The sequence below is a fragment of the Psammomys obesus genome, unplaced genomic scaffold (assembly GCF_907164565.1).
Source record: "Psammomys obesus unplaced genomic scaffold, mPsaObe1.curated_primary_1811, whole genome shotgun sequence".
NCBI classification, from domain to species: domain Eukaryota; kingdom Metazoa; phylum Chordata; class Mammalia; order Rodentia; family Muridae; genus Psammomys; species Psammomys obesus.
The window spans coordinates 1,397,798-1,420,909 of record NW_026585580.1 but is presented as its reverse complement, the minus strand read 5'-3'; the positions used below and the strand labels follow the sequence as shown (position 1 = coordinate 1,420,909).

The window sequence follows — 23,112 nt, the reverse complement described above, 5'->3', positions numbered from 1 at the left end:
CTGACCCTACCAAAGGACACATGTCCTCGCTTCATTCTTACTCTTTGTCAGCAGAATCATATTTCTTTTGTGCCTTTTTCCCCCCTATATACAAATTTTTAAAATGTGTATATACAGTCCTTAAAAATACACCCTTGTGGTCTACAGTAAACATGCAAATTGATTTGAGGGGAACTGGAGCATTTAACATATTCAGTGCTCCATTGTCAACTTCTGAATTACCTCCTGATTCTTCAGGGTCTGTCAATGAAGTCTTAAATTGCTGTCTGTTATAAATTCATAAGTGTGTAGCTGCTGTTATATAGATAGTGTGTCTTGGGTGCTGACATTTTTTATCATTTTCTGCATAGTTTTCCTTTCTAGGACTGAAATTATTTTTTTCTGCTTTTCTGATATTATTTTAATTTAAGTCTGGTCTTTTCTTTGCTATTATTTGTATCCTGCCAGGTTCATATTTAATGTGTTCATATTTTGTGAGGTGTTAATGATATTGAAATGTTATCACATTTTTCTTTATATTCATTAATTGTTTAGAGCTAAGTTAAAAGTTGCAAAAATATGGAATGCAGATTATTGATAAAATTTTTATTTTTAAAAGATTTATTATAGTATTTTAAATTTTGTGTATGCGTGTATGTTTCCTGTGGGTATATGCACATGAGTGCAGAGGCCATAGGCATCAGATTCCTGAGAGCTGGCATTTTCGATAGTTGTGAGGTCCCTGGTATGAGTTCAGTAACATGAATTGAGGTTCTCCACAAGAGCAGTACATGTTTTTAGCTATTAAACCATTTCTCTGGCCTCTTAAATGAGAGTCTGTCAGCTTTCTTTTGATTCTGTTCACCTTTACTTTATATAAAATTATTTAAACAGCCTAATGTATAAAATTCATTAATCTTCCTGGTCATTTGACTTCTATTACTATATTTTAAATCTCTTTATTTCTAGTAATACATTTGGCTTTAAAACCAAATTTGTTCTATGTGAGAACATTTATAGTATTCTTCCTTTGATCAAATGTATTCGTTTACTCGTTTCTCTTTTCTCTTCATTTTGACTTTCCTATTAAGCTCTCTACCCTCTGTTTACTTTGTGGATTTTTGGTGGGGAAAAGAGGCATTCATTTTTATTTCTGATAGATTTAGAATTACTTTTACTATCTTATTTTCTCCATTTAATTTTAAATTGTTTTTTCTACTTTAATATTTAGATTTATCGGAATTATTCTTATTACATATCTTAAATAGTCTGTTAATTATACCATTTTTGCAGCTTTGCTGAGTAATTTAGTGTTTCAAGTTTGGTTAGCAATAAAGTCAATAATTACCTACGCATTCTTGTAGGAGGAGCAAGTGGAACTACAGTACACATTAGACTCTATTACAAGGAAGAAAACAATTGCCAAGGCAGAGCATAGCTTATACCCTGGAATGGTACTTGGGTATTTAGATCCTGTTTGCGAAAACAGCCACCAGGAACACAGAGGGGCAAGCTGGAGCGAGCTGAGGTGGAAAACACTGAGGAAGGAAAGACAGGACAGCACAGAGGAAACGGGTTAGTGTGTGTCCTGAGAAGTAGTGGGAGCCTGGGAAAGGAGATATAATGTGAAGGATGAGGACAGAAGGGAATCATTCAGACTGAGGAAGATATTATGGGAACTGAGAGGATTTCAGTACCCAGATCGGGAAGAGGGCCTGAAGTGAAGAGAATGTAGAGATGGTTGAATAAAGAGTATCCTGTAATAAAAATGACAGGACCGTGTGAGCGCAGCCAGCTTCCACACAGGCTGCCTTCTGCTTAGATGTCAGTTTCTAGTTCACCTGCCTTCATCCCAGTGCTATCACTGACTGATACTGAGAGTATTAGATAATGATCATTTTCTGCAGGCCTGGACTAATGTATTTATTCTTTCAGTCAGTCATTTGTTGACTACTTCTCTGCAGATGCTATAGCTAAAATTGACTGTCTTGGGACATAACAAAGCAGATGTCCTCCTTGTCTCTACGGCTTCGTGTGTGTTTTCTTTTCTATTATTAATGTCACGCCCAGCTACTGTTTCTGTACTGTGTTCTTTCATCATCAATGATTATTCTGTATCTCTTCCCAGTAGGAATCAATTATCTTGCGGGGTCCCTGTTTCTCCATTTAGAATTCAAATTCAAATGAGTCATTAATGTCCGACTGACTACTCAAATACCTTACAACTATAGATTTAAAGTTACAAATGGATGGTTTCATTTTTTGCACTTCTCTAATTTTATAAGAAAATACTTAAAATGGAATTTTACACGAAGCTAAATATCAAACACATCCTGAATTAAAACTTGAAGACACCAGATTCCAAATTTAAGTAAATTAAAATCAAAATGAATACAAATGTCAGGAGCAGGTGTCCTAAGCAGGTATTAAAATAAAGTGCAAAATTCTCTAAAATAAATGTAACTTTGAAAATTCCTACAAAAGTGCCTGTCTAATGAATGACACTAACAAGAGCTTAGTCCTGGCAAACCTTGGAGCAATGCCTTACGCCTAGGAGTGACAGATGCTGGACTTTGGGTGAAGCAGGGTAGGTCCGTCCTTCTGTGAAGAAATCAGGACATTATTATGAGAAAAAAGTCAATAATAAATGAAGAAAACAGGTGGTCATGAATTTGAAGGGGTATGTGGACAGTTTGGAAGAAAGAAAAGGAAGGAATAAATGATGTAATTTAATTACAATCCCCAAAATAAAATAAAGCAAACATAAGGAGAGAGCAAGAGCAAGACAGACAGACAGACAAGAGAATGTTGCTAGAACGCGATTGTGCAATGTATGTCCTCATTAGCCATGATCTGACAATTTCATACAAAATACAGCTGGTCTGATAATTCTGCCCTTCTTAAAAGGCTGTTCCTGTTCAGGAACCGACAGAGATAGCAGTAGCTGGTAAGCAAAGAGCTTCAGTATTTGCTGTAGATTTCCTTTGGCTGTGAGTTAGTCATGCAGAGGGAATGATTTCCATAAACCAAACAAATGCAGCCACTAAAAAGCACAAGCGCAAACACAGATGCCAAGGCAGTGCTGGGTGCTGGGGAAACGGAATGAACTCTGAGGTCCGCAAAGACTGGGAAGCTGAGACAGGGGAAACTTAGTTCTAAAGTTCATGCCTTCCAAGCAGGAGGAGCTGAGTTCAATCAGCAACCCAATTGTTAACATCTGGGCATGGAAACGGGCATGACAGATGCCTTTAATCCCAGCACTCAGGCAGATCTCTGTGAGTTCAATGTTGGCCTCAATTCTCTAGCTGGTTTGCGTTCCAGACTAGCCATGGGTAAAAAAGTGAGAGCCTGTCTTTTAAAACAAACAACCAAAAACTGGACCTAGGGGCACATGTTTGCAGTCCTAGTTCTGGTGAGGCTGAGGTAAGTAGATCTCAGAATCTCTCTCCAGCCAGCCTAGCCTACTCGGTGTGTTCTGAGCCAGTGGGAGAACCCAGCTAAAAAGAGGGGTGGGGACTGGGTAGACGGCTCAGCTAGCAGAGCCTCCTGGAACCCCTGTATTACAGATACAGGGTTTGGCCTCCACCAGCAGGTGTGCACAGAACCACCCACCCAGTATACAAATTTAAAATAAAATCTTTAAAAAGAACTACATGACACCTGACAGTTAAAACTCAACGATGCTCTCTGACCTGCCGAGGGTGGGCTTGAGCAAATAGAACAGAGAGAAGCCACAACCCCTGAGATACCAAATTTCAGGATAAACTTCATCAGACCAGAGGCTTCAAATCTATTTCTGCAGAGGAGGAAGACGGAGTTATTATTCTGGCAATTGAAAGGAAATTTTGTGTCAGAGATGGCTCTCTGGGTAAAGATACCTGCCGCCAACCTTGACAAGCTGGGTTTGAGATCAGTGAAGTTGAAGAAGAGATTCCTCTTCCGGAAGTTCTCTTCTGACTTCCCCATGTATGCTGTGGCATGCATGTTCCCACAATAAAAATCATAAAATAACATGGTACAAAATTTAAAGAAAAATGTACACTTTTAGAGAAAAATATGGTCTAAAATTGTCAATTGAACATTCTGAGTTATCCTAAAGGAAGGGAGATGATGACTGAACAAGAAGAATGGACATACTTCTCAAACAGAGAAATTTAAATATCCATCACTAATACATTCAATAAAATAAAGGATGTGGTAGATGTGCTCAGAGACCTCAAATCCATGCTCCCTTCTCCCTGTCATGTGGTCCCACATGCTTTGTGTATCAGCCTTTTTCTTCCTATCACTGTGGGGGAAGAGTCATGGCGTTTCACTTCTATACAGTGTTTGTGTCATTCTGCAGATGATAAAATGTAAAATTTAAGGAAGAATTCTGTAACTCAACATGTATATTTCACTAGTCAGAGTTGGAAAACCAGTGATCCAAGGACAAATAGTAGAACAATTGTGGAGTAGTAAAGTTCCTCATTTAAGCAAAAAAGATGTGGAAGAATAAACAGAGAGGTGGGCAGATAAAACTAACTAGCCAATAGACCTGCCCCTTAACTCCAGGTGTTTCAGTGATTGCAACAGAACTTAACACCTGAGATTGGGGGTATAGCTCTGTGGTGGAATGCTTGACTACCACATATGAGATCCTAGGCTCAACTGTCAACACTGCAAAGAAAACAAAATTATATGTGTGTGTGTGTGTGTGTGTAATGTAAACATGTATATTTACATTACATATACATTATGCATATAATTTATATATTGTATATATAAATTTATATATTGTATATATAAATTATATATAAAAAGATAAATGAAGTAACTACATGCTAGATAGATAAATGATTTATCATAGATAAATGATTCATACACATAGCATGAGATGAGAGAAGCAATTAATAAGCAACAGATGTGTCAGTAAAATTCTAAAAAATAAATGACTTATGGCCATTTACAAATCCAATCAAGGGAAGAGAGCGGCTAAATCTATCTCTCTGACTTATTTGTGGGTGCATACTATGTAAGACACTTATACATATTTGCCTATTTCTGTTTCCAGGCCAGAGAGAAAGACAGAGACAGAGAAGCAAAGACAGAGCAGAGACACCCCAGGGAGGACTGAGGGGCAGTAGACAGTGTCCCAGACTGTGGTCAAGGTTTTTAGGTGGTTGGAATGGGTTCCCTCTCTCTGTAGGAATTGGCTGGTTTGTGCTATCAGAGAGGTCTGGATAATCTAGACAAAGACAGGACAGCTGGTTCCTGCTACAAGCACCCAACAGGTAGGAGATATTAAAGTCCAGTGAGCAATTCCACTCAGCCTACTGTGAGTCTTTTTCTTGGAGAAGAACCTGGAAGTCAGACATCTTAAGTGCTTAAGTCATAAGTACATTATTGTACACAGACCTTTTCTATCGTCTGATTTTCTTGGGACTGACTCCTAGCCCTCATTCTTAACTGCTTTTTTAAAAGGACATTACAAGACAGGAAAAACAAGTCACCATCTTATTTAAGTGGACAGAGATTTACAAACCTTTACATGTTGAATTCAGATAGGGAAGAAAGCAGAGAGGAGGGGTAAGGCGTGAGAGAAAAGGAATATGAGAATACATTAGCGCTAAATACAAAATAGCATTACATTAACACTCTGGATATGACCTGCCTGATACAGATGCTTATAAAAGAAGTACCCAATAAAGTCCAACATACACATTGGTGATTAGATGCAATCTGACAGCCAGGCATGGTGGACTATACTGATAATCTGAGCATCCACGTCCTAGGGATCCAACTGCTGAAGCAGGGCCATTATTAGAATTCCAGGTCACCATGGCTTCATAGTAACATCTACGTCATTCTGGATTACCACGTGGGACCTTGTCTCAAAAACAGCACATAAAAATATAACCATAGCAAACCATGAAACAGGTTGGTTTGTTTGTCTATTTATTTATTTTTACTGTGAGGCTAAAAGTTATTCTGAAATAATCCTAATCGTACCCAGCAATACAGCATGGAGCATTTCCTCCCTGGAGCCACACATATGCACCATTGCTTTCAGAAATATTCACAATCCTCTAGCCAGTGGTATATACAGCAAGGGAGTAAATGAAAAGCCATGAATATTGGAAATTAAGTGGAACCTTTTGTTTTTCTCATGTTCATAAATGAAGAAAACAAAACGTAAGGGAATCAGAAGAAAGAGCCGGTATAATTAATAGGGTCACTTTTATAAAGTCATTGGATACAAGGTCAATATACAAAGGTCCATGTGTTTCCATATGCTAGTGGCAAATGTTGGGAAATAGAATTAATAATATATCATTGCATATAATATGTGAAATAGCAAAAAAAAATAATGTAAAATTTAGGAACAAGCCAGTAAATACTGTTAAAGGCTACAATTAATAAGGGGGAGATAGTAAGACCTGGACAGGACAAGAACTCCACAAGGAGAGCAATAGAACCAAAATATTTGGGCACAGGGGTCTTTTCTGAAATTGATACTCCAGCCATGGACCATTCATGGAGATAACCTAGAACCAGTGCACAGATGTAGCCCATGGTAGCTCAGTATCCAAGTGGGCTCCCTAGTAATAGGGACAGGGGCTGTCTCTGACATGAACTCAGTGAATGACTCTGATCACTTTCCCCAGAGTGGGGAACAACCTTACCAGGCCACAGAGGAAGACAGTGTAGCCAATACTGATGAGACCTGATAAGCTAGGGTCAGATGGAAGGGGAGGAGGACCTCCCCTGTCAGTGGACTTGGGGAGGAGCATGAGAGAAGAGGACAGGAAGGTGGGATTGGGAGGGAATGAAGGAGGGGGCTACTGGGATACAAAGTGAATAAACTGTAATTAATATAAAAATAAAAATTTAATTTAAAAAAGACTACTTATGGCCTTGTATTAACAAACAGTATGTGTGTATGTGTGAGGGTAAGATTCAGTACTTATTAAAAGACCGTTATATCTGAAGATTTGGTCTGTTTGAAAGGCTTGAATATAAACTAGTCTAATTTGAATACGTCCCCCAGTTATTATTCAGAACTGATTTTTCCCAACATTTTTAGGAGGCACTTTGAAATGGTTGGCTTATCAACCATCACTCCAAATGCTGTATCTTCTAGAACTTATCAGCTAGATGCCTGGGCGTGGCATCTTAATATTGATCAGGTTCCTATTCCTGTCTCCTATATATGATTAGAAATGTGTCACAATTTTTCATACAGAATTTTAACAACATTGTAAACAATATTGTGGATGTATGTGCATTACATCTTAACTGTTTATTATGCCTTGTGTTAGTTACTGCTGTCTTTATTTTACCAATAAGTCATAATGGGCCTCTGTATTTCTTTGGTATATATTTCTGTAACCCATAGGAGAAATACAAATTTCGTATTTGTATTTCTTACAAGAAATATAGGTTGCTTCTACAAATTAGGTACCTGTTATCCTATTTTTCTTTCTTACAGAATTATGGTTTACTTTATTTATTACATATATATACTATATTACTTTTATTCTAAATATGATACAAATTTAAGAATAGAACTATGTTTTTGTTTTTTTTTCTTAGCCCCACATGTCCTCCTGAAAAATCTTAGCCTTCTGAAAGGACATCTTATTTCCTGTATTTTAATTGTCACAAATGTTTGCACAGCCTATTTCCACTGGAATAATAGAGCAAAAATCTGTCGCCCATGGATATAACTTAGATAGACTTTTATGGTCCATTAGTCTTTAGGGAATGAAATGTCTTTTCAATTATGTTACAAACGGTGAGCTCAGGATGTTTCGCTTTTGTTTTGGTCTGTCTTTCAAAATTGTTTGAAATTGTATTCTCATTATTCAGTATCAATATTAATTTTTTTTTAATTTACTGTCCTATATAACCATAGGTAGGGTCTTAGAGTTTAGTTAAAAGCAGTATTTTTCCTAAAAAGTACATAAAATCTTCCTGCCAATACTGATGGCATTTCCATTTGATTAAGTCTGTGCAGACCTTACTATCCTTGTCATTTTATAATTATTTATAGCAAACCAATTATTATATATATGTATTTATATATATATACAATATATAGAATGAGACATTGCTTCAATAAATATTAATTTATTTAACAAATAAAGACCCTGTATAGTTGCTTAGAAAGGAACTACAGACAACTTATATAAAATAACACGTGTGCTTGTATTATATGCCCACTGGCAAAATCTAGGAAAGACACAAGGTTATTCATTTTAAAATTGAGATATATTTACTATATTATAAAATTCATTCTTGAAGTGTACATCAGTAATCTTTTATTGAATTCACAAAGTTGGACAAGCAATGCTCATATCTGTATTTCTATGTAAGTCTTGTCATCTCCCATGTAAATTCATATGTACCAGCACTTTCCCAAGTCTCCCTCCTCCATATAAAACCATTGATCTTGAAACATTTCTTTATAGCCTTCACTCTTAGAAATTTCTAGATGTTTATAATACATGGGCATTTTCCTCAGTTACTTTCATTAAGACATTTTTTACTTCATTTGTATTTTAACAACTACCAGTATTTTTTTCCCAGGGGAAATCTAATTTTTTTTTCCTATCAGATGAGTGGTCATTTGTGTAACTTCCACTTGAGGGTTTTGAATAATGCTACTTTAAATATTAATATATTTATTTGTATGAATATATGTTCTCATTTAACTTAAGTGAATTTCTGAGTGAAATTGCTAGGTCATATGATAACTTTGTTTAACTTTTAAGTGGAATTTTCCATTGATGTGGATCTCTACATTTAACTGTAAATGATAGAGAATAATTTATGACTTTGAAATTGACTAATCTTGACAGTTTATATAGATCCATCGCAGAACTGGGCAATTCAATAACAGGAAATGGAGATAGCAAGAGTATGCCTAAGGAGGATGTATAATTATAATCCATTCAAAGAAATTGATGAAGGCACGAAAGAATTTAGTGGTAACATGTATTAGAAGATAATATATTAGTGTTGATATTTTTATTTTTATTCAATATTTTTTCTACTTTTATTGAAAATAGGTTTCATTTTCATATAATATATCCTGACTATAGTTTCTTCTCTCTCTACTCCTCCTAGGGCCTCCTCACCTCACCTCATTTATGGGTCTGCCCTCATTCTCTCATTAGAAAAGAACAGGCCTCTAATAGAAAACAACCAATCATGACAAAATAAAATAGAACAATATGAAGCAAAAACTATCATATTGAAGTGGAGATGGTGCAGAACAAAAGGCAAAAAGGGTCTCAAGAGCAGGCACAAAAGTCAGAGAAACTTTGATTCTCACAGTTAGGAGACTCATAGAAATACTAAAAACTGTAATACATATACAGAGGACCTGCAGACCCATGCAGGCCGTATGCTTGCTACTTCAATTACAATTGTTATTATAGAACACACAAAAATCAGCTTTTGACTTGTTATGTGATGTTTTTCCTCAGTAGTAATTTGAAAAATAAGCTACAAAACATGAAGTTTGCAAATGACTTAAAACTATTTTTAAAACTGGTTGGAACAAAGTGAGAGATAATAACTTTTTACTCCTTGGAGGTGGGAAGATTTCAGTGAGTACCTGCCTGGTGTGTGTGAGGCCCCGAGATTGATCTTAACACCTCAAAAGTGTCTTCTTTATTGTCGGAACACTGATGCTGTGCAGTTAAAGTAGTGCAGAAAAAGTTTACCCGTTCCAAATTATTCCATCAAAGGACAGTCCTGTTTTGTTTGGTTTTTGGTTTGGTTTGGTTTGGTTTTCAGGAAAGGAGTTGTATTTATTGATGGTCTCAAAGCACTGGTGTTATTTCAAGAAGCACAAGAGAAGAAAAGAAAAGTCTGGCTAGTCAAATGATATGAGGAGTCATTGCAACAAAACTCTTTAGGGTTAGGGTATAGGGTGTGTGTGAGTAACATATGTCTGATTGTTTGAAAATTGTGGAGGACCTTAGTGTTACCACACAGAAAGCTCTGTTTTGTTTTGTTTTGTTTTGTTTTGTTTTGTTGTTGTTAATTACATAGCCAGTTAAACATGAGGGTGATTTGGGAGGAAAACAGCCCAGACTGTATATGATATAATGTTTTACCGTGGTAGAAAAGTACACCTACACCTATTGCATGAACAAGGTAGATGGCTGTGTTGTTACACCAAGTAGAATGAAAATGCAAACCAGTGAGTGTCATGGGGAAATAACCTGATTAGGGGTTGAGCACTGACTGAATGTATGAGTGAAATAAGAAGAAATGTAAATCTAATTTGCTAATTAATGGAATATACTCATGAAGTCATCCAAAAAAACTTCTATACATCTGACCCAAGAGACTTATTTGCATTTAACTTCTCACCTTCTCCAACTCTGTCTTTTCTGGTAGATTTCTCTCATCAATACCCATACTTCTTTCAATACTTGACAGTCTTGGATTTTAATACAAAATTCCTGGAATCCCAAAGGCCCAGTGTGTGTGTGTGTGTGTGTGTGTGTGTGTGTGTGTGTGTTGTTGTTGTTGTTGTTGTTTGTTGTGGTGGTGTTTTTTTTTTTTTAATTGGCTTCTTCCTTTCATCTTCCTGAGATCTCTTCATGGCTTCCCTTTTAATTTAAATACCATTATGAAGGTGACCATAAATAAGTTGCGCAACCTCACTGGTTTCTATTTTGTTATTTGCAGGAATCTTAGAATTTGTTATGAATCACATAAAATGTCAGCATTCCTACCAGCTAGTTTGTGTTACCTCTAATGTGAACTTTGTATTGAAAAGCAAGATAACAAGAAAAAAAAAAAAAAAAAAGGAAAGGACTGATATTTGAGGGCCACTTGGATGAGTTGTTACGTTACAGCATTGTCAGAACCCATGAGATGCAGAATATTGCGCATTATTTACACCTTTCCAGCACTGTCGATAAGATAGTTCTCTTTGTTGTTTTGAAAAGTTTATGGCTTTGAAGCAGGCATGGTGGTAGATGGCACACAACTCTGATCCCAGCACTCAGGTAGCAGAGTCCAGTGGATCTTTGAGAGTTTGTGTATCAAGTTCCAGGCCAGTCAAGGCTACAAAGTGAGACGATGTCTAAAATAAAATGAATCGATATTTAATTTTTAATTTGTGCCCTGCAAACATCTTAAAACAGTGCCTGGGCTACAGATATGGCTCAGCAGTTAAGAGCACTCACTGCTTTTGCTAAGGACCTGGCTTCACTTCCCAGCACTCACCTGACAGGTCACAGCCATCTGCAACTCCAGTCTCAGGGGATTGGATGTACTCTTCCGGGTCTCGCAGGCTCTTGGTGTGTTCACATTCTCTCTTGCCTTCACCCATGCACATATAATTTTTTTTTTTTTTTTTTTTTTTAGAAATAAAAGTGATATGCTCTGAAAATATGTATACAACTCAGTTGGCTCTTTCACCTAAAAACATGTGTCTGGGTTATTTTTTTTTTTAATTAATTTTAGAGCTTGAGTTATGCTGACCTGTAATTTATGGATGCATATATGTTTTTACTTTGTAAATATAGTTCATTTACCCCCAAAATGCAAGGCAGACGGATGGGGACTTCAGGAAGAGCCATCATCAAGAGCACCAGTGTAAGTGGAGAGATCTACACGCTGGAGCATAATGATGGCAGCCAGTCAGACACGGCCGTGGGTACCGTCGGGGCAGGTGGCAAGAAGCGGAGATCCAGCCTGAGTGCCAAAGTGGTAGCCATTGTTTCTCGGAGAAGCAGAAGCACGTCACAGCTCAGCCAGACAGGTGAGCACAGCGCTCTAATGCTCCCGCCTGCGGGGTGCGGTGGAGACACCGGGGTTGTGGTCTTCAGGCCAGGACTTGGGTTAGGCCTGTACCGTGCATGCGTTTGGTTTCTCTTTCCTGTGTCTGAAAGTCTGCTAAGTGTACGTTTTTCATTTTATTTTTCTTCCGTGCAGCTCACTGAAGAAGGTATTGTTTCGTTACCCTGTAATCAAATGTTTTCCTTTAAGTTAAAAAAAAAAAATTAATGAAAGCCATGTTTACAAATACGCAAGGAAATGCAAAGAAGTATTTGACATCTAAAATTGGCTCATACACAAGAAAAGCGACACGATTGTTTTCAAAATGTTCCGTAATGCGCATGCGTGCCTTTGGGGCCACGCATGCCTGTACTTTTTGTGGAAAAGTTCAGTTGTGCAACTTGAAGTCTATTCTTCAAGGTTCTGTAAGGATGCAGCTGAGCTCTGTTTGTTACAGTTTCAATGCAAAAGAAAACCTAGAAGCAGTTTTCACTTCAGGAAAAGAAAATGGGTCAGTGGATTTATGCAAAGGATGTGTTGACAAAAATGCGTGTTTCAAGATTTTCTGTGGAGTGAAATATTAAAAGAGTTGTATCCTGAGGGTGTGCTTGTATGTGCACAAACCCAAACAAAGGGGGAGGCGTTGGTGGCTTTTGCACATCAAAATACCATTAAGCACTGCTGAAAATTTCATAATATGTGATTTTACACATTATGTAAACCATTACTATGTTCAATATTAAGTCATAGCAAAGGTAAAGGAAATAGTGAGTCAGTTTAACCTGCCAATCTGTTTCTCTTGCTGTTATTATTGCTTCTGTCTTTTCCTCCTTAATAGCAATATTCTTGTGGTCACAACATTTACTTTCAAAGGAAGTCTTAAAGCTCAGTCGGCATTCTAGAATATCTGTTTTAAGTAACATTCTATTGGATTAGGTTTCGAAATAAATTGGAAGACTTTTTTCAGCCATCTAAACACAGAACTAGTGTATGCAATCTATGCCTGTAGTAGACCTGTGTCTGAAATGCCAAAGAAGAGAAAGACCCGAGATGGTTCAGCATCCCGCCGGGATAAGTTGCTGTTTGCTGGGTTTGTAGAACAGCCATTTGTCTTCGTTGGTGGTGGGTTTCCTAAGAAGAGTCCAGCAGGCAGCAGTCCCCCTGCTTGTTATTTTGCAGCAGCAAGTTTATGGCGGTGCTTCCTCTTTGCCGATCTCTATGTACTTAGGCTCTGAGGTTGAAGGTTTGCAGAAAGGCTTTGACTATCAGATTTCAGGCTGGGCCAGTGAGATGGCTCAGCAGGCAAAGGTACTTGCAGCCAAAGGCTGATGAGGTGAGTGTGCTCCCCAGTACACGCATGATAGAGGGGGAAGCCCACGTGTGTGTGTTGCTTCCTGACCTCCGGTTGCATGCCCTGGTATATGGCACCTCTGTGTATATGCACAAACACACAGGAACAGACACAAAAAATCAAATGATAATTTTTGAGACAGGTTCTCTCTATATAGGTCTGGCTATCCCAGAACTTTCTATATAGACTAGGATGGCCTTGTACTCACAGAGATCCACCTGACTCTATGTTCCAAGTGCTGGGAGTAGTGTGTACCAACATGCCCAGCTACTAACTTTTTAAAAATGTCCTTACTTGGATTAAGTGGAATTGTTCTTTAATGCTATGTGTAAAGAAACCTGTGTTGCCTATGGGGAATTCTACAGCCTGGGAAGATTGTTTCTCTGTCTCATTCATTTACATATATACAAACATATGAATATTATATATGAATGTACCTATATTCACGTAATCATTCCCCTGCCCTTCTCTCTCCTAATCCCTGTCTTTTTTTTCTCTCTCTCTCCATGACTTCCTCCCTCCTCCCTTTCATCAGTTCCTGGCTAGAAATAATTTTCTTAAATTTGTATAGAAACTATTAATGTGCGTCATCATAGTTAATAGGTTCAAATAACTTTTATAGAAACACTTCCATTTGCTTTATTAGTTTACATTTGATTCCAAGTGTGGTTCCGTGTTAACTTGCACATAATGTCTGCCTTCCAAAGAACATGCATTGTTAGTAATTTCCATGAAGTGCACTGCTCTGAGAGATTTTGTTGAAATAAATAGGTGAAAAAAAATATTGGATCATGAAGACAAAATATCCAGCATCTCTGTCTCACCACCTCCCCATCACCATCACCACGAGCCGATGGTACTGCATATCCTTGTAGGAACTTTCCATGTATAAAATTTTATGATTTTTCTTAAAGAGAATTATTTATATTAATAAATAAGTTTTATTTTTATTTATTTTATTTGTTATTCTTTATTTATTAATTATAATTTATTATTAAGTCCCATCTTGATTTTACCAAAACAAACGACAGATGTCGGGAACACCCTGCTGTCATTGCCTAGACCTCAGACACAGCCTTCTTTCTTCCTCTTCCATCCCGACCTCATAGCTTCTTCTCCCTCGGTAATGACTCTTTGTCACTCCTATGGAATTCACCGAAATTCACCCATTTTTCTCCTAAGAAATGCCTTCCCTGTGATGTCATCTTCTACCAGCGCCGTTTGATTTACACTTCTGTGTTCTTCCTTGCCCAGTGACCTCTTCATTTTAATTTCCCCTTGGATCAAGCTGGTATTTCCCATCTCTCAAATTTTGGCCCTTTTTTTAGAGACTACAGCAGCTTCTGTAATTAAAAACCTACACACACTTTTCTCTTTAACATTTCTTCTACACCATTTTCTGGGACTATCATTCCCGTCCCTTACTTAGCCTGTATCTAGTCCAGTATTGCTGATATTTTTTTTTTTTTTTGCTATAAAATAAAACCAGGAGTACCTCACTAGAGATGGATTTCAGAGAGCCTTCAGGTAAAGGAATAGTTATGGGAGCTGTAACTATGTGAATTGATAGATGGTTTTAAGGCGATAATGCATATTACTAATACATTAAAACAACCCAGAACTTGTATTTAATGTAAAGGTCTGATCATGTTTACTATAGAAATCAGGCTTGCATTTAGGATTTCTTGCAGTAAGTAAGCCTGAATTACAGGTGCTCATTCTGTACTGTCACAGACGACAGACTGTTTGGAAAATGTGAAACACTTAAAAATGGAATTTAGCCACATCAAGAATGATTGGTTTCAAGGGCATCATTTACTGATTTTGTTTCTATGGCAACAAGTGTACACAAAGAAGTATTTTGGAATTTTGTTCACAATCAAGTAAAATTACTTTAAAAAGAATCAGAGGCCACAGAAAATGTATATAAATATACAATTCATTCTTTTGCATCATTAAATTGCAATTTACATTTAATAATTTAAATATTTGAATGTAATTAATTTATTTGTATTAATATAAGTTATATATAATGTACATGAACTTTAATTATATAAATTATATTTAATTTTAATATAATTAATTGCAGTTATATTAATATATTATATTTGATATAATTAAATTGTAATTATATTAAAATTAAATTATATTTTATATTTTAAAATCACCCCTATAGCATTAAAGTAAAAATAACTTTTAAGAGTTCAGTTTTGTTTTGTTTTTTTAATTTAGGGCCTGGGAGAGAATATAAAGGGGATTATAGTATATGTTGGCCTAGTAACTCAACGTTTATGACATAAGAGTTTGTTTTCTCACTTGCATGTTAACTGTTATTTCACCTGTAATAACTACTTTCTCCCTCGTGCATGAAGGTATACTGTGGGCAGTATAAACAAATCAGTGAAAATTCATACTTAAACTATTTGAATTATGTTACTGGCTCTCCCAAGAAAGCCAACTGTTAGAGACACGAGCAACAGCTCAGTCAGTTGTGCTCGGTAATAGCATAAGGATTCATTTTCACTCTTGCGCTCATAGGAAGCCATGCCTGATTGTAAGCACTCCCAGCACGGTCAGGGATGGACTGCAGGTCAGCCAAGCACAGGCCACATGGAGTACGGGAAAAGAAGCTCTGTGGGCCCTGAAACTAGAGAATGCTTTTGTTTAATTCCAGTAAGATGTTTCTTCTCAAGATAAAAACAAAAACCAACCAAACAAACAAAAAGGTTAGACTGTGTTTCACACAAGAATTATATATATAGCATGTATGTTCTCTGAACAAGGTATTTAGCATTCTGTGGTACTGCCAGCCACAGTGGGTATTAAAATATACACACAAGTAACATTACATAAACTGGACAGATTATGTTTAGGATATGTATATGTACACATATGTATATCCATATACTACATGTATGTAACATGTATGAAAAAAGGCATGAATTTAAAAGAAAGGGAGCTATATAGGGGGTTTAAAGGGAAGAGAAGAAAGGAAAAATGACATAATTATTATATAATCTCAAAACTAAAAAGAATTATAAAAATGGAAATACATTCAGGAGTAAACACAGTTTTTCTCCTCCGGATGAAGTCATTCATCCTTGAAACACACATGACCTTGGTAGGTGAGTGTGGAATTACTTAGCAGCGGCCTCCCCCTTGACTAGTTTCACTCCTGTGTGCTGCCAACGGGAGCAAGAAGACACTCCAGCGAGGCTCTGTCTCCCAGGCTGACGGCACACGGAATGGATGAATGATAATTCCAGGCCCCGTAAAACCCTCAACCGTTTCAGCCGTTCACTGCTGCGAAGTCTTTAAATTGAATTACCGTGTGTCTGCATTCCAAGAAGGGTCTGTATGTTGAGAGTCGGTGGTGGAGATAGTGCAGGACCTGATCGTGTGCTGTCATTTTCACACAAGCAGGAGTCCATGCCAAGGTGTTCACGGAAAACGCAATAAAATAAAATCAGCTCTGTGCTTCTTTAATGATAGTTTTGAACATTTCACTGCGTCAGATGTTTTGTTTTGTTTTCTTTTTTCTCCATGTTGGAATCCTCTCATCATAACTTTGCTCAGGACCCTGTGACTGCCCTCACCCACCATCCTTTCGGTTCTCACAAGAGTCTTTTCTCCTTAGAATTCCTGCGTGAGTAGCCTCACTTCCAATACACTGCCAACCCAGCATCTAGCGGCCACTTCTGTGTGCAGAATAAAAGATACTTGAAAAGAAAAGTGTTTCAGACACATATGGGCAGAACGTTCTAGTGACTTGAAAATGGCCCACACTCGTCCCTATAAAGGAGAATCTGAGCCTAGAAAATACTTTTTGGTCACATATTTTCCCTTTTTATATCAAAAGACCTACAGAGCCCCTGGTCACTACTACTTTGGGCCCCATTCCTGACCTGAGTCCTAAATGCCTTCCTTCTTGCTCTTTCTGACCTGACATACTACTGTATATTTTAAAGTTGTCTCTGTATAAAAAAACTCAGATTAGTGCCTTTTGTATCCTTTTTCTATAAAATTCCACAGAGTAAAAATATCATAAAATAATTAAAAAGTTAATGATTTTGTGGCTAGAAAAAGGAAAATCCTGGAACAAGTCCACAAGTGTATTTATATTTCAGGCAATGAATCTCAGTCCTTGAAGACAGTTTTTGTTTTTTGATGACAGGTGATGTAAAAGAATCATTGGTGGTAGAGAGCTGTAATTGGGAGAGTAAGGTAGGAAGACCACAGCCAAGGCTTGTATGTGCTACAGAATAAGTTCTGAAGGTATGAGCCTGAAGAGAAGGTTTGGTAGTCCTCCATGAATCTCAAAGTGAGTAGGGGCTGAGATGGGGCCTCAGGACTTAAGGACAGCCTGGACACCACAAACATACTCTATTTCAATTTTTAAGAAGAAAGAATGGGGGTATCACTCAGCAGTAGAATGTTTATCAAGCGTGTGTAAATCCCTGCCTTCAATGCCCAGTACTCCCTATGCTCTGAATTTTTTAAAGGTTTGTTGGGAAAAGACTTGAGGTCAAGCTTTTAAAGCCACAGAGAGACTTTGCTCACCCTTTGGTGGGTATTCCTAAGTGGCAAGATAGAAGAAATACAGCTACACTTGTAAAAACCGAAGGGGGAAGCTAGTCTAGAAAGCCTGTGAAACCTGTGTGAATAAGCTAAGATGGAGACTAGTGACACGATTGTGTTTAGTAAGCTGGAAGAGTCAGGATGGAAATGGGAAAACAAAATGAACCTACTCAGGGGTGAAAGGTGGGCTCAGCAGAATAGAAGATGCCATCCCCAGTGAATGACAAGGGTTGAGGAAAAGGAGACTGTATGGGAATTGAAGTGCGAGCAGCAGGATCTGGAAAATGAATGAATGGCAGAGAGGGGTAGCAAGGAAGGTATGAGCCTGAAGAGAAGGTTTGGTAGTCCTCCATGAATCTCAAAGTGAGTAGGGGCTGACATGGGGCCTCAGGACTTAAGGACTGAGACATTTCTCCTGACTTCCTTTTACATGAAAGACTGCCTTTTACACGGTGAGTGTGCCTCCAGTGTGGAAGAGGCTTTCACACAAATGGAAGATCATGCTACCCTCCTTCTTGTCTGCTTCAATTCTCTCCCCAACCATCATCTCACATCCACTTTCACGGTAGAATCGGGAAGAGGATCTTGTCAGTAATGAAGGAGGTAGACTAGAAGATGCTACACTTGGGAGTAGTTTACAGCATGGGGCTAGAGGGAGTGCCAAGCACCATCTCTAAAAGTTTGTTCATCTATATAAACCCAGAGATAGAAAAATAAACAGTCAGGGGTAGTTGCAATGAAGTTTTCTTCTAAAAGTTGTGGAGTGAAGATCAATCTAGTCCTCATTCCTTCAATTCTATCATCACTTACTGGGACATTTTTAATTCACTATGTTTTGTTACCTGAGGAAGAGCTTGTGTGCTTCCCCCCTCCCCAATCTCTCTCTCGTACTTCTGGATGTGTTTAAGATTGAGAGAAAAACGGAATCTTTTGAGGATGAGTTGTAAATACATAACCTCTCAGTGGAGAGAATAAAAGATAAAATTCACCAAATCAATAAGTAAAACAGTCAAACTTCCAGAACACAGGGCTATTGTAAAGAAACATATTACACCATCAGTAGTGAAAACTGAAAGAGCTTGAGCATGGATGCCTGTGGCTTATTCAGTGCTAATCTGGTGGCAGAGCAACTGGAGACGGCAGGGACAGCAGGGGGAGGAACGCAAGAAATTAGATGGTGCAAATTACATGTGACGCAGAACAGCATCCTCTGACGATCTTGGCAGGAGCTCACACAACTTACTTTGTAATTTGTGAACCTCTGAGTCTGGATAATATAATTCACCTGAGAAGTAAATTAAAACAAACAGACAAACAACAACAAAACTTTACCAGGAATCACCCCCTACTCTGTCCCAGTAGGAAGCCAGCTCATGGTGCTGCCCTCTTGGTTTTCCTTTTGTTGTGATTTTGGAGACAGGGTAGACCACACTGGCCCTGATCTCACTACAGAGACCAAGCTGAACCCCCAAACTCCAGGCATTCTTCCTCCCTCACTCTCCTGAGCGCTGCTATTACAAATATGAAACACCATAGCAAAGATGGAGCCTAGAACCTCAAAGGACCTAGTAGGCAAGGACTCCACCTTTGGGACACAGCCCACACTCTTTACTGTTTCTGTGGCTGTATTTGTCTTTCATCTGTCCCCCACCCCACCTCCAGCTTCCACAGTGTCCTTGCCGTGATTTATTAAAGATCACCCCAAGATTCTTGAGATTATATTGTTGTATTATTTATGGGTATGAGATAAAATACCGTGGGGCCTATACAATGAAGACGATGTTTTTAATGTAGTGATTGGCACAACTCTGGGGACTTGAATGTGCCAAGTAGATAATCTATCATTCTATTCCACATTCCCAGCCTGAGGTCTAGACTCTTGAACTTGTTTGGGAAGTTCATCTGCTTTGGGTTGCTATTTACTATTTAATTTGACTCTCAGTAGACTAAATATTTTTCTTATTGGAGAAAAACAGTGCTCTGACCTTGGATGCCTATTTTCCAATGTTATTTCAAACAGCAAATCCTCACTTATATCTTAAATATAATTTTTAAGGACTTATATTTATTTTTGATAATTTATCTCTTTAATATGTAAGTAATCACTGCATTGTAATCAAAACAATGAAACATGTCAAGAGGTCTAGTAGTGGAGTAAAACAAGCACTGTTGGGTTTCTACAAGGTTTTTTTTCAGTAAAATAATAATAATAAGAAGAAGTATTCTAAAGGAGTTCTCTGTAGATTTATGAGTGTTTGATTACAAAATTGGTTATTCAGATTTTCTGATTTCCCACTGCATAGTGGTGACCTCTCAAGAAGAAACTGTAGGAAAAAACATTAACAAAATTGCCTTAAAAAATAAAGTTTGACTTAGTTGATTTCCCCAAGAGGTCAAGGAATCATTTTAAAGTTCTCTCTGTCCCTAGATAGAAATTATGCCTGAAAAAGGTTGAGAATATTAAATCCTTTTCTACTAATCTTTATTCAGTTTTCTCTCCTTGGGGAAGAGAAAGTAAATTACAAAGTAAGTTGTGTGAGCTCCTGCCAAGACACACACTTTCTTTACCTCAGGGAAAATCCTGTGCTCTCCACCACGCTCAGGACTCCGTTCAGCAGCCCAGGGTAACAGATGCCTCTCTGTTTTAAGAGACTGTGTGAAGATGCTCTGGCTTTATTTTTACCAAAGTAAGTTTATAAGTCCTGGCCAAAAAAAAAAAGGCTAAGGTACTCTGAGGGTTTTAAAGAAAACAAAATCTTCTTGAATCTAATTATTATTTACACTAAAGGCCAAAAGCACTTACAAAATAAAGTTTAAAACAAATACACAATGAAACTGGAACCTACTGTGGGTGAAAATCCCACTTAAATTTAAATTCTTTATCCCTGCCTCATTTGTTTGATTCTCTTAACTGCAAGAGGAGAACATTCTAAGGAACATACTGTTTTGTGTGCTTTGTTTCCTGAACGTTGAATAATGGTGCCAGAAACACATCTCCAGTATGCAAAACCATCAAATAAATGTAAGCACGGGTTCCTTTATTTACTGTTGCTGTCTGGCTCAGGAACTCACTTCTGTTAATAGAGGTTCAATTCAGCTGTAGTAGCTCATCTTCAGAGCAGACGTCCTAATAAGGAGTAGTATTTTCAAACACACTCCCACTGTTCTATTTTTGTTCTTTTCCTTGCCCTCAACTATAAATTTTGAGTTTGGCTAAGAGGTAGGTAGGCTATTGGATTAAATTGAGAGGGAGAACAGAAAAAGAACACTGATTAGGATAGAATTGATCTTTATCATGAGCTTGTACTTGAGGATTTTGAGGATGAAAGTAAATATTTTCGGCGCCTTTAAAGTAAAATTATTAGAATCCAACCTGATGCATGTGGTCGCAATCATTGTAAGTGTGCTAAGGTAAATTTTTAACATGAGGTCAGCTTCAAACTGGACACGACCTTTTGGATAACTGAAGAAGAACCAAGAAATTTGTGTGTCATGTGTAAATAGATTACTATTTTGTAATATTTAAGTAGATGGCCCAATATTACTAAACCTTCATTTAAGTATCGTAAAGATACTTTCATCAATTTATTAATGCTTACATGGTAAAAATAGGAAAGCAGGATGAAGATATAAACAGTATTCCTATTAATTAGATATTCAGTGTGGATTTATGTTACTAATCAATATTTTTATGGGTTTGTATACATATTGATAAAGCCATCAGCAATAATAGCTAAGGTTTATTGAACAATGACTACATCTATCTTCACTTTTATTAACTTCTCCAGTCTCAAAACATGGCCCTAAATGCCTGTTAGTATGAATAACGTCTTACAGGATCCAGGGGCTTATTCAAGCACTCAGTTCCTTAGAGACTTAGAGATACTCATTTAAGTGTTTCTCCTCACTGCAAACCTTGTATATATCTCTTTTGAACAGTTGTGGGTTTATCACACTTATTTTTGTCCTATTATCTTATGGTTCTTTGCTTTAAAACAAAGGTTTTTTTGGTGTTGTTGTTGTTGTTGTTTTTAAGAATATTACATAGGGCACCAAGTGCCAGGGTACTTTGGGGATGGGTTGGACAAGTCCATGATGACAGATTGAGATCTTAGAAGAAAGTCTTTGTGTCAGAAAGCTGGTGGGCAGGAGAAAAGAGGGGAAAAAGGGCAATGATAAAAGGAAAGAATCGTGATGCTTACTGGGAACAAGCCATGTTTATAAATTCTGATTGTCTGGAAATTTGGAATTTTCTTGGACAGGTTTTCAGGGCTATTTGAGGATCATTATCATGTAAAAAATAAAAAGAAACAACTGAAATCATTAAAGTTGTTTTAGTAAGTTTAAAATGTATGGAAAGAAGGATCTAGGAGAAACAAAGAAAAAGTAAGGGCTTCTTCAGTATAGTTTCTTCAACAGTAAAATGGAATAAATTGTTTTATTTCAGAAAACTGAAGTGAGTATTAAATGGAAATGTGTGTGAAGAGTTGAGCAAGGTGCCTGACGTATAGCAACTATTTAGTGACTGGTGATGATGATGCCACCTTATAATGTTGAGCAATTGTAATGATTCTGAAGACCCGAATAAAAGAACAACAGGCAAAATCAGGTTAGGGTATGTGTCCTATGAATGTGCCTCAGGCATGTCACTTTGCTGTGTATTGGTGTGTGATGCCAATTTTCAGATTTAATATTTGAATGGTTGTTTCTTTTAAAACTATGGATTTTAAAACTCAAGTCATGTCCATTTTGAGGATCGAGTTAAATGGGAAACCTGGCCTCAGCCAATAGTACTTGCTTGTTTGTGGTACCGTTTGCACAGATAGAACAGAGTACATGTACTCTTTGAAGTTTTGTGTATGTCAATTAAGATAATTTTAACTTGCAGTATCTCCACAAGGCTTCTTATATGAAGGTTTTTAATTGCATTTTTTCATACAGTATATTTTGGTCATGCTTTGTTCTACCTTCCCACCCACCCAACTTTGGTTTTTTTCCCACTTTTTATAAAACAAACATAACAAATAAAAATAAAAGGGGAGGGGCATGGGGGTGAAAAAGGAGGCAGGGTGGGATTGGGAGGAGACAAGGGAGGAGGTCACAGCTGGGACACAAATTGAATAAATTACAATAAATAATAATAATAGAAAAAAATAAATATTTAGCAGCTTTCAAAAATAAATAAAACAACAAATAAAATAAACATACACAAAAAGATCACAGACACAAAAATCAAAATAAAGAAGCAAAAGATCAGTGAGGCAAAGCAATCCCAAGTAAAGCAAAATGAGACATAAAGAACCCCATTGAGTTTGTTTTGTGTTGTTCATCTACCACTGGGCATGGAGCCTGCCCTGGGATGTGGTTTATATGCCCAACAAGAATTCATTGGAGAAACCCATTTCCCTCTGTCTGAG

At 37.4% G+C, this 23,112-nt stretch overlaps 1 protein-coding gene across 11 annotated transcripts in view; it reads left to right on the top strand.

Moving 5' to 3' along the window:
- Rims1 (regulating synaptic membrane exocytosis 1) overlaps positions 1-23,112 on the top strand; it is a 434,736-nt gene that overhangs the window by 354,178 nt on the left and 57,446 nt on the right. For 9 of the 11 annotated variants that reach the window (XM_055606030.1, XM_055606022.1, XM_055606016.1 and 6 more), the window contains one exon: positions 11,514-11,749. The exons of the other annotated variants lie outside the window; for them this stretch is intronic. In XM_055606030.1, the coding sequence (XP_055462005.1) occupies positions 11,514-11,749 (236 nt within the window). The remainder of the gene's footprint in view (positions 1-11,513; positions 11,750-23,112) is intronic. 11 annotated transcript variants of the gene reach the window in all.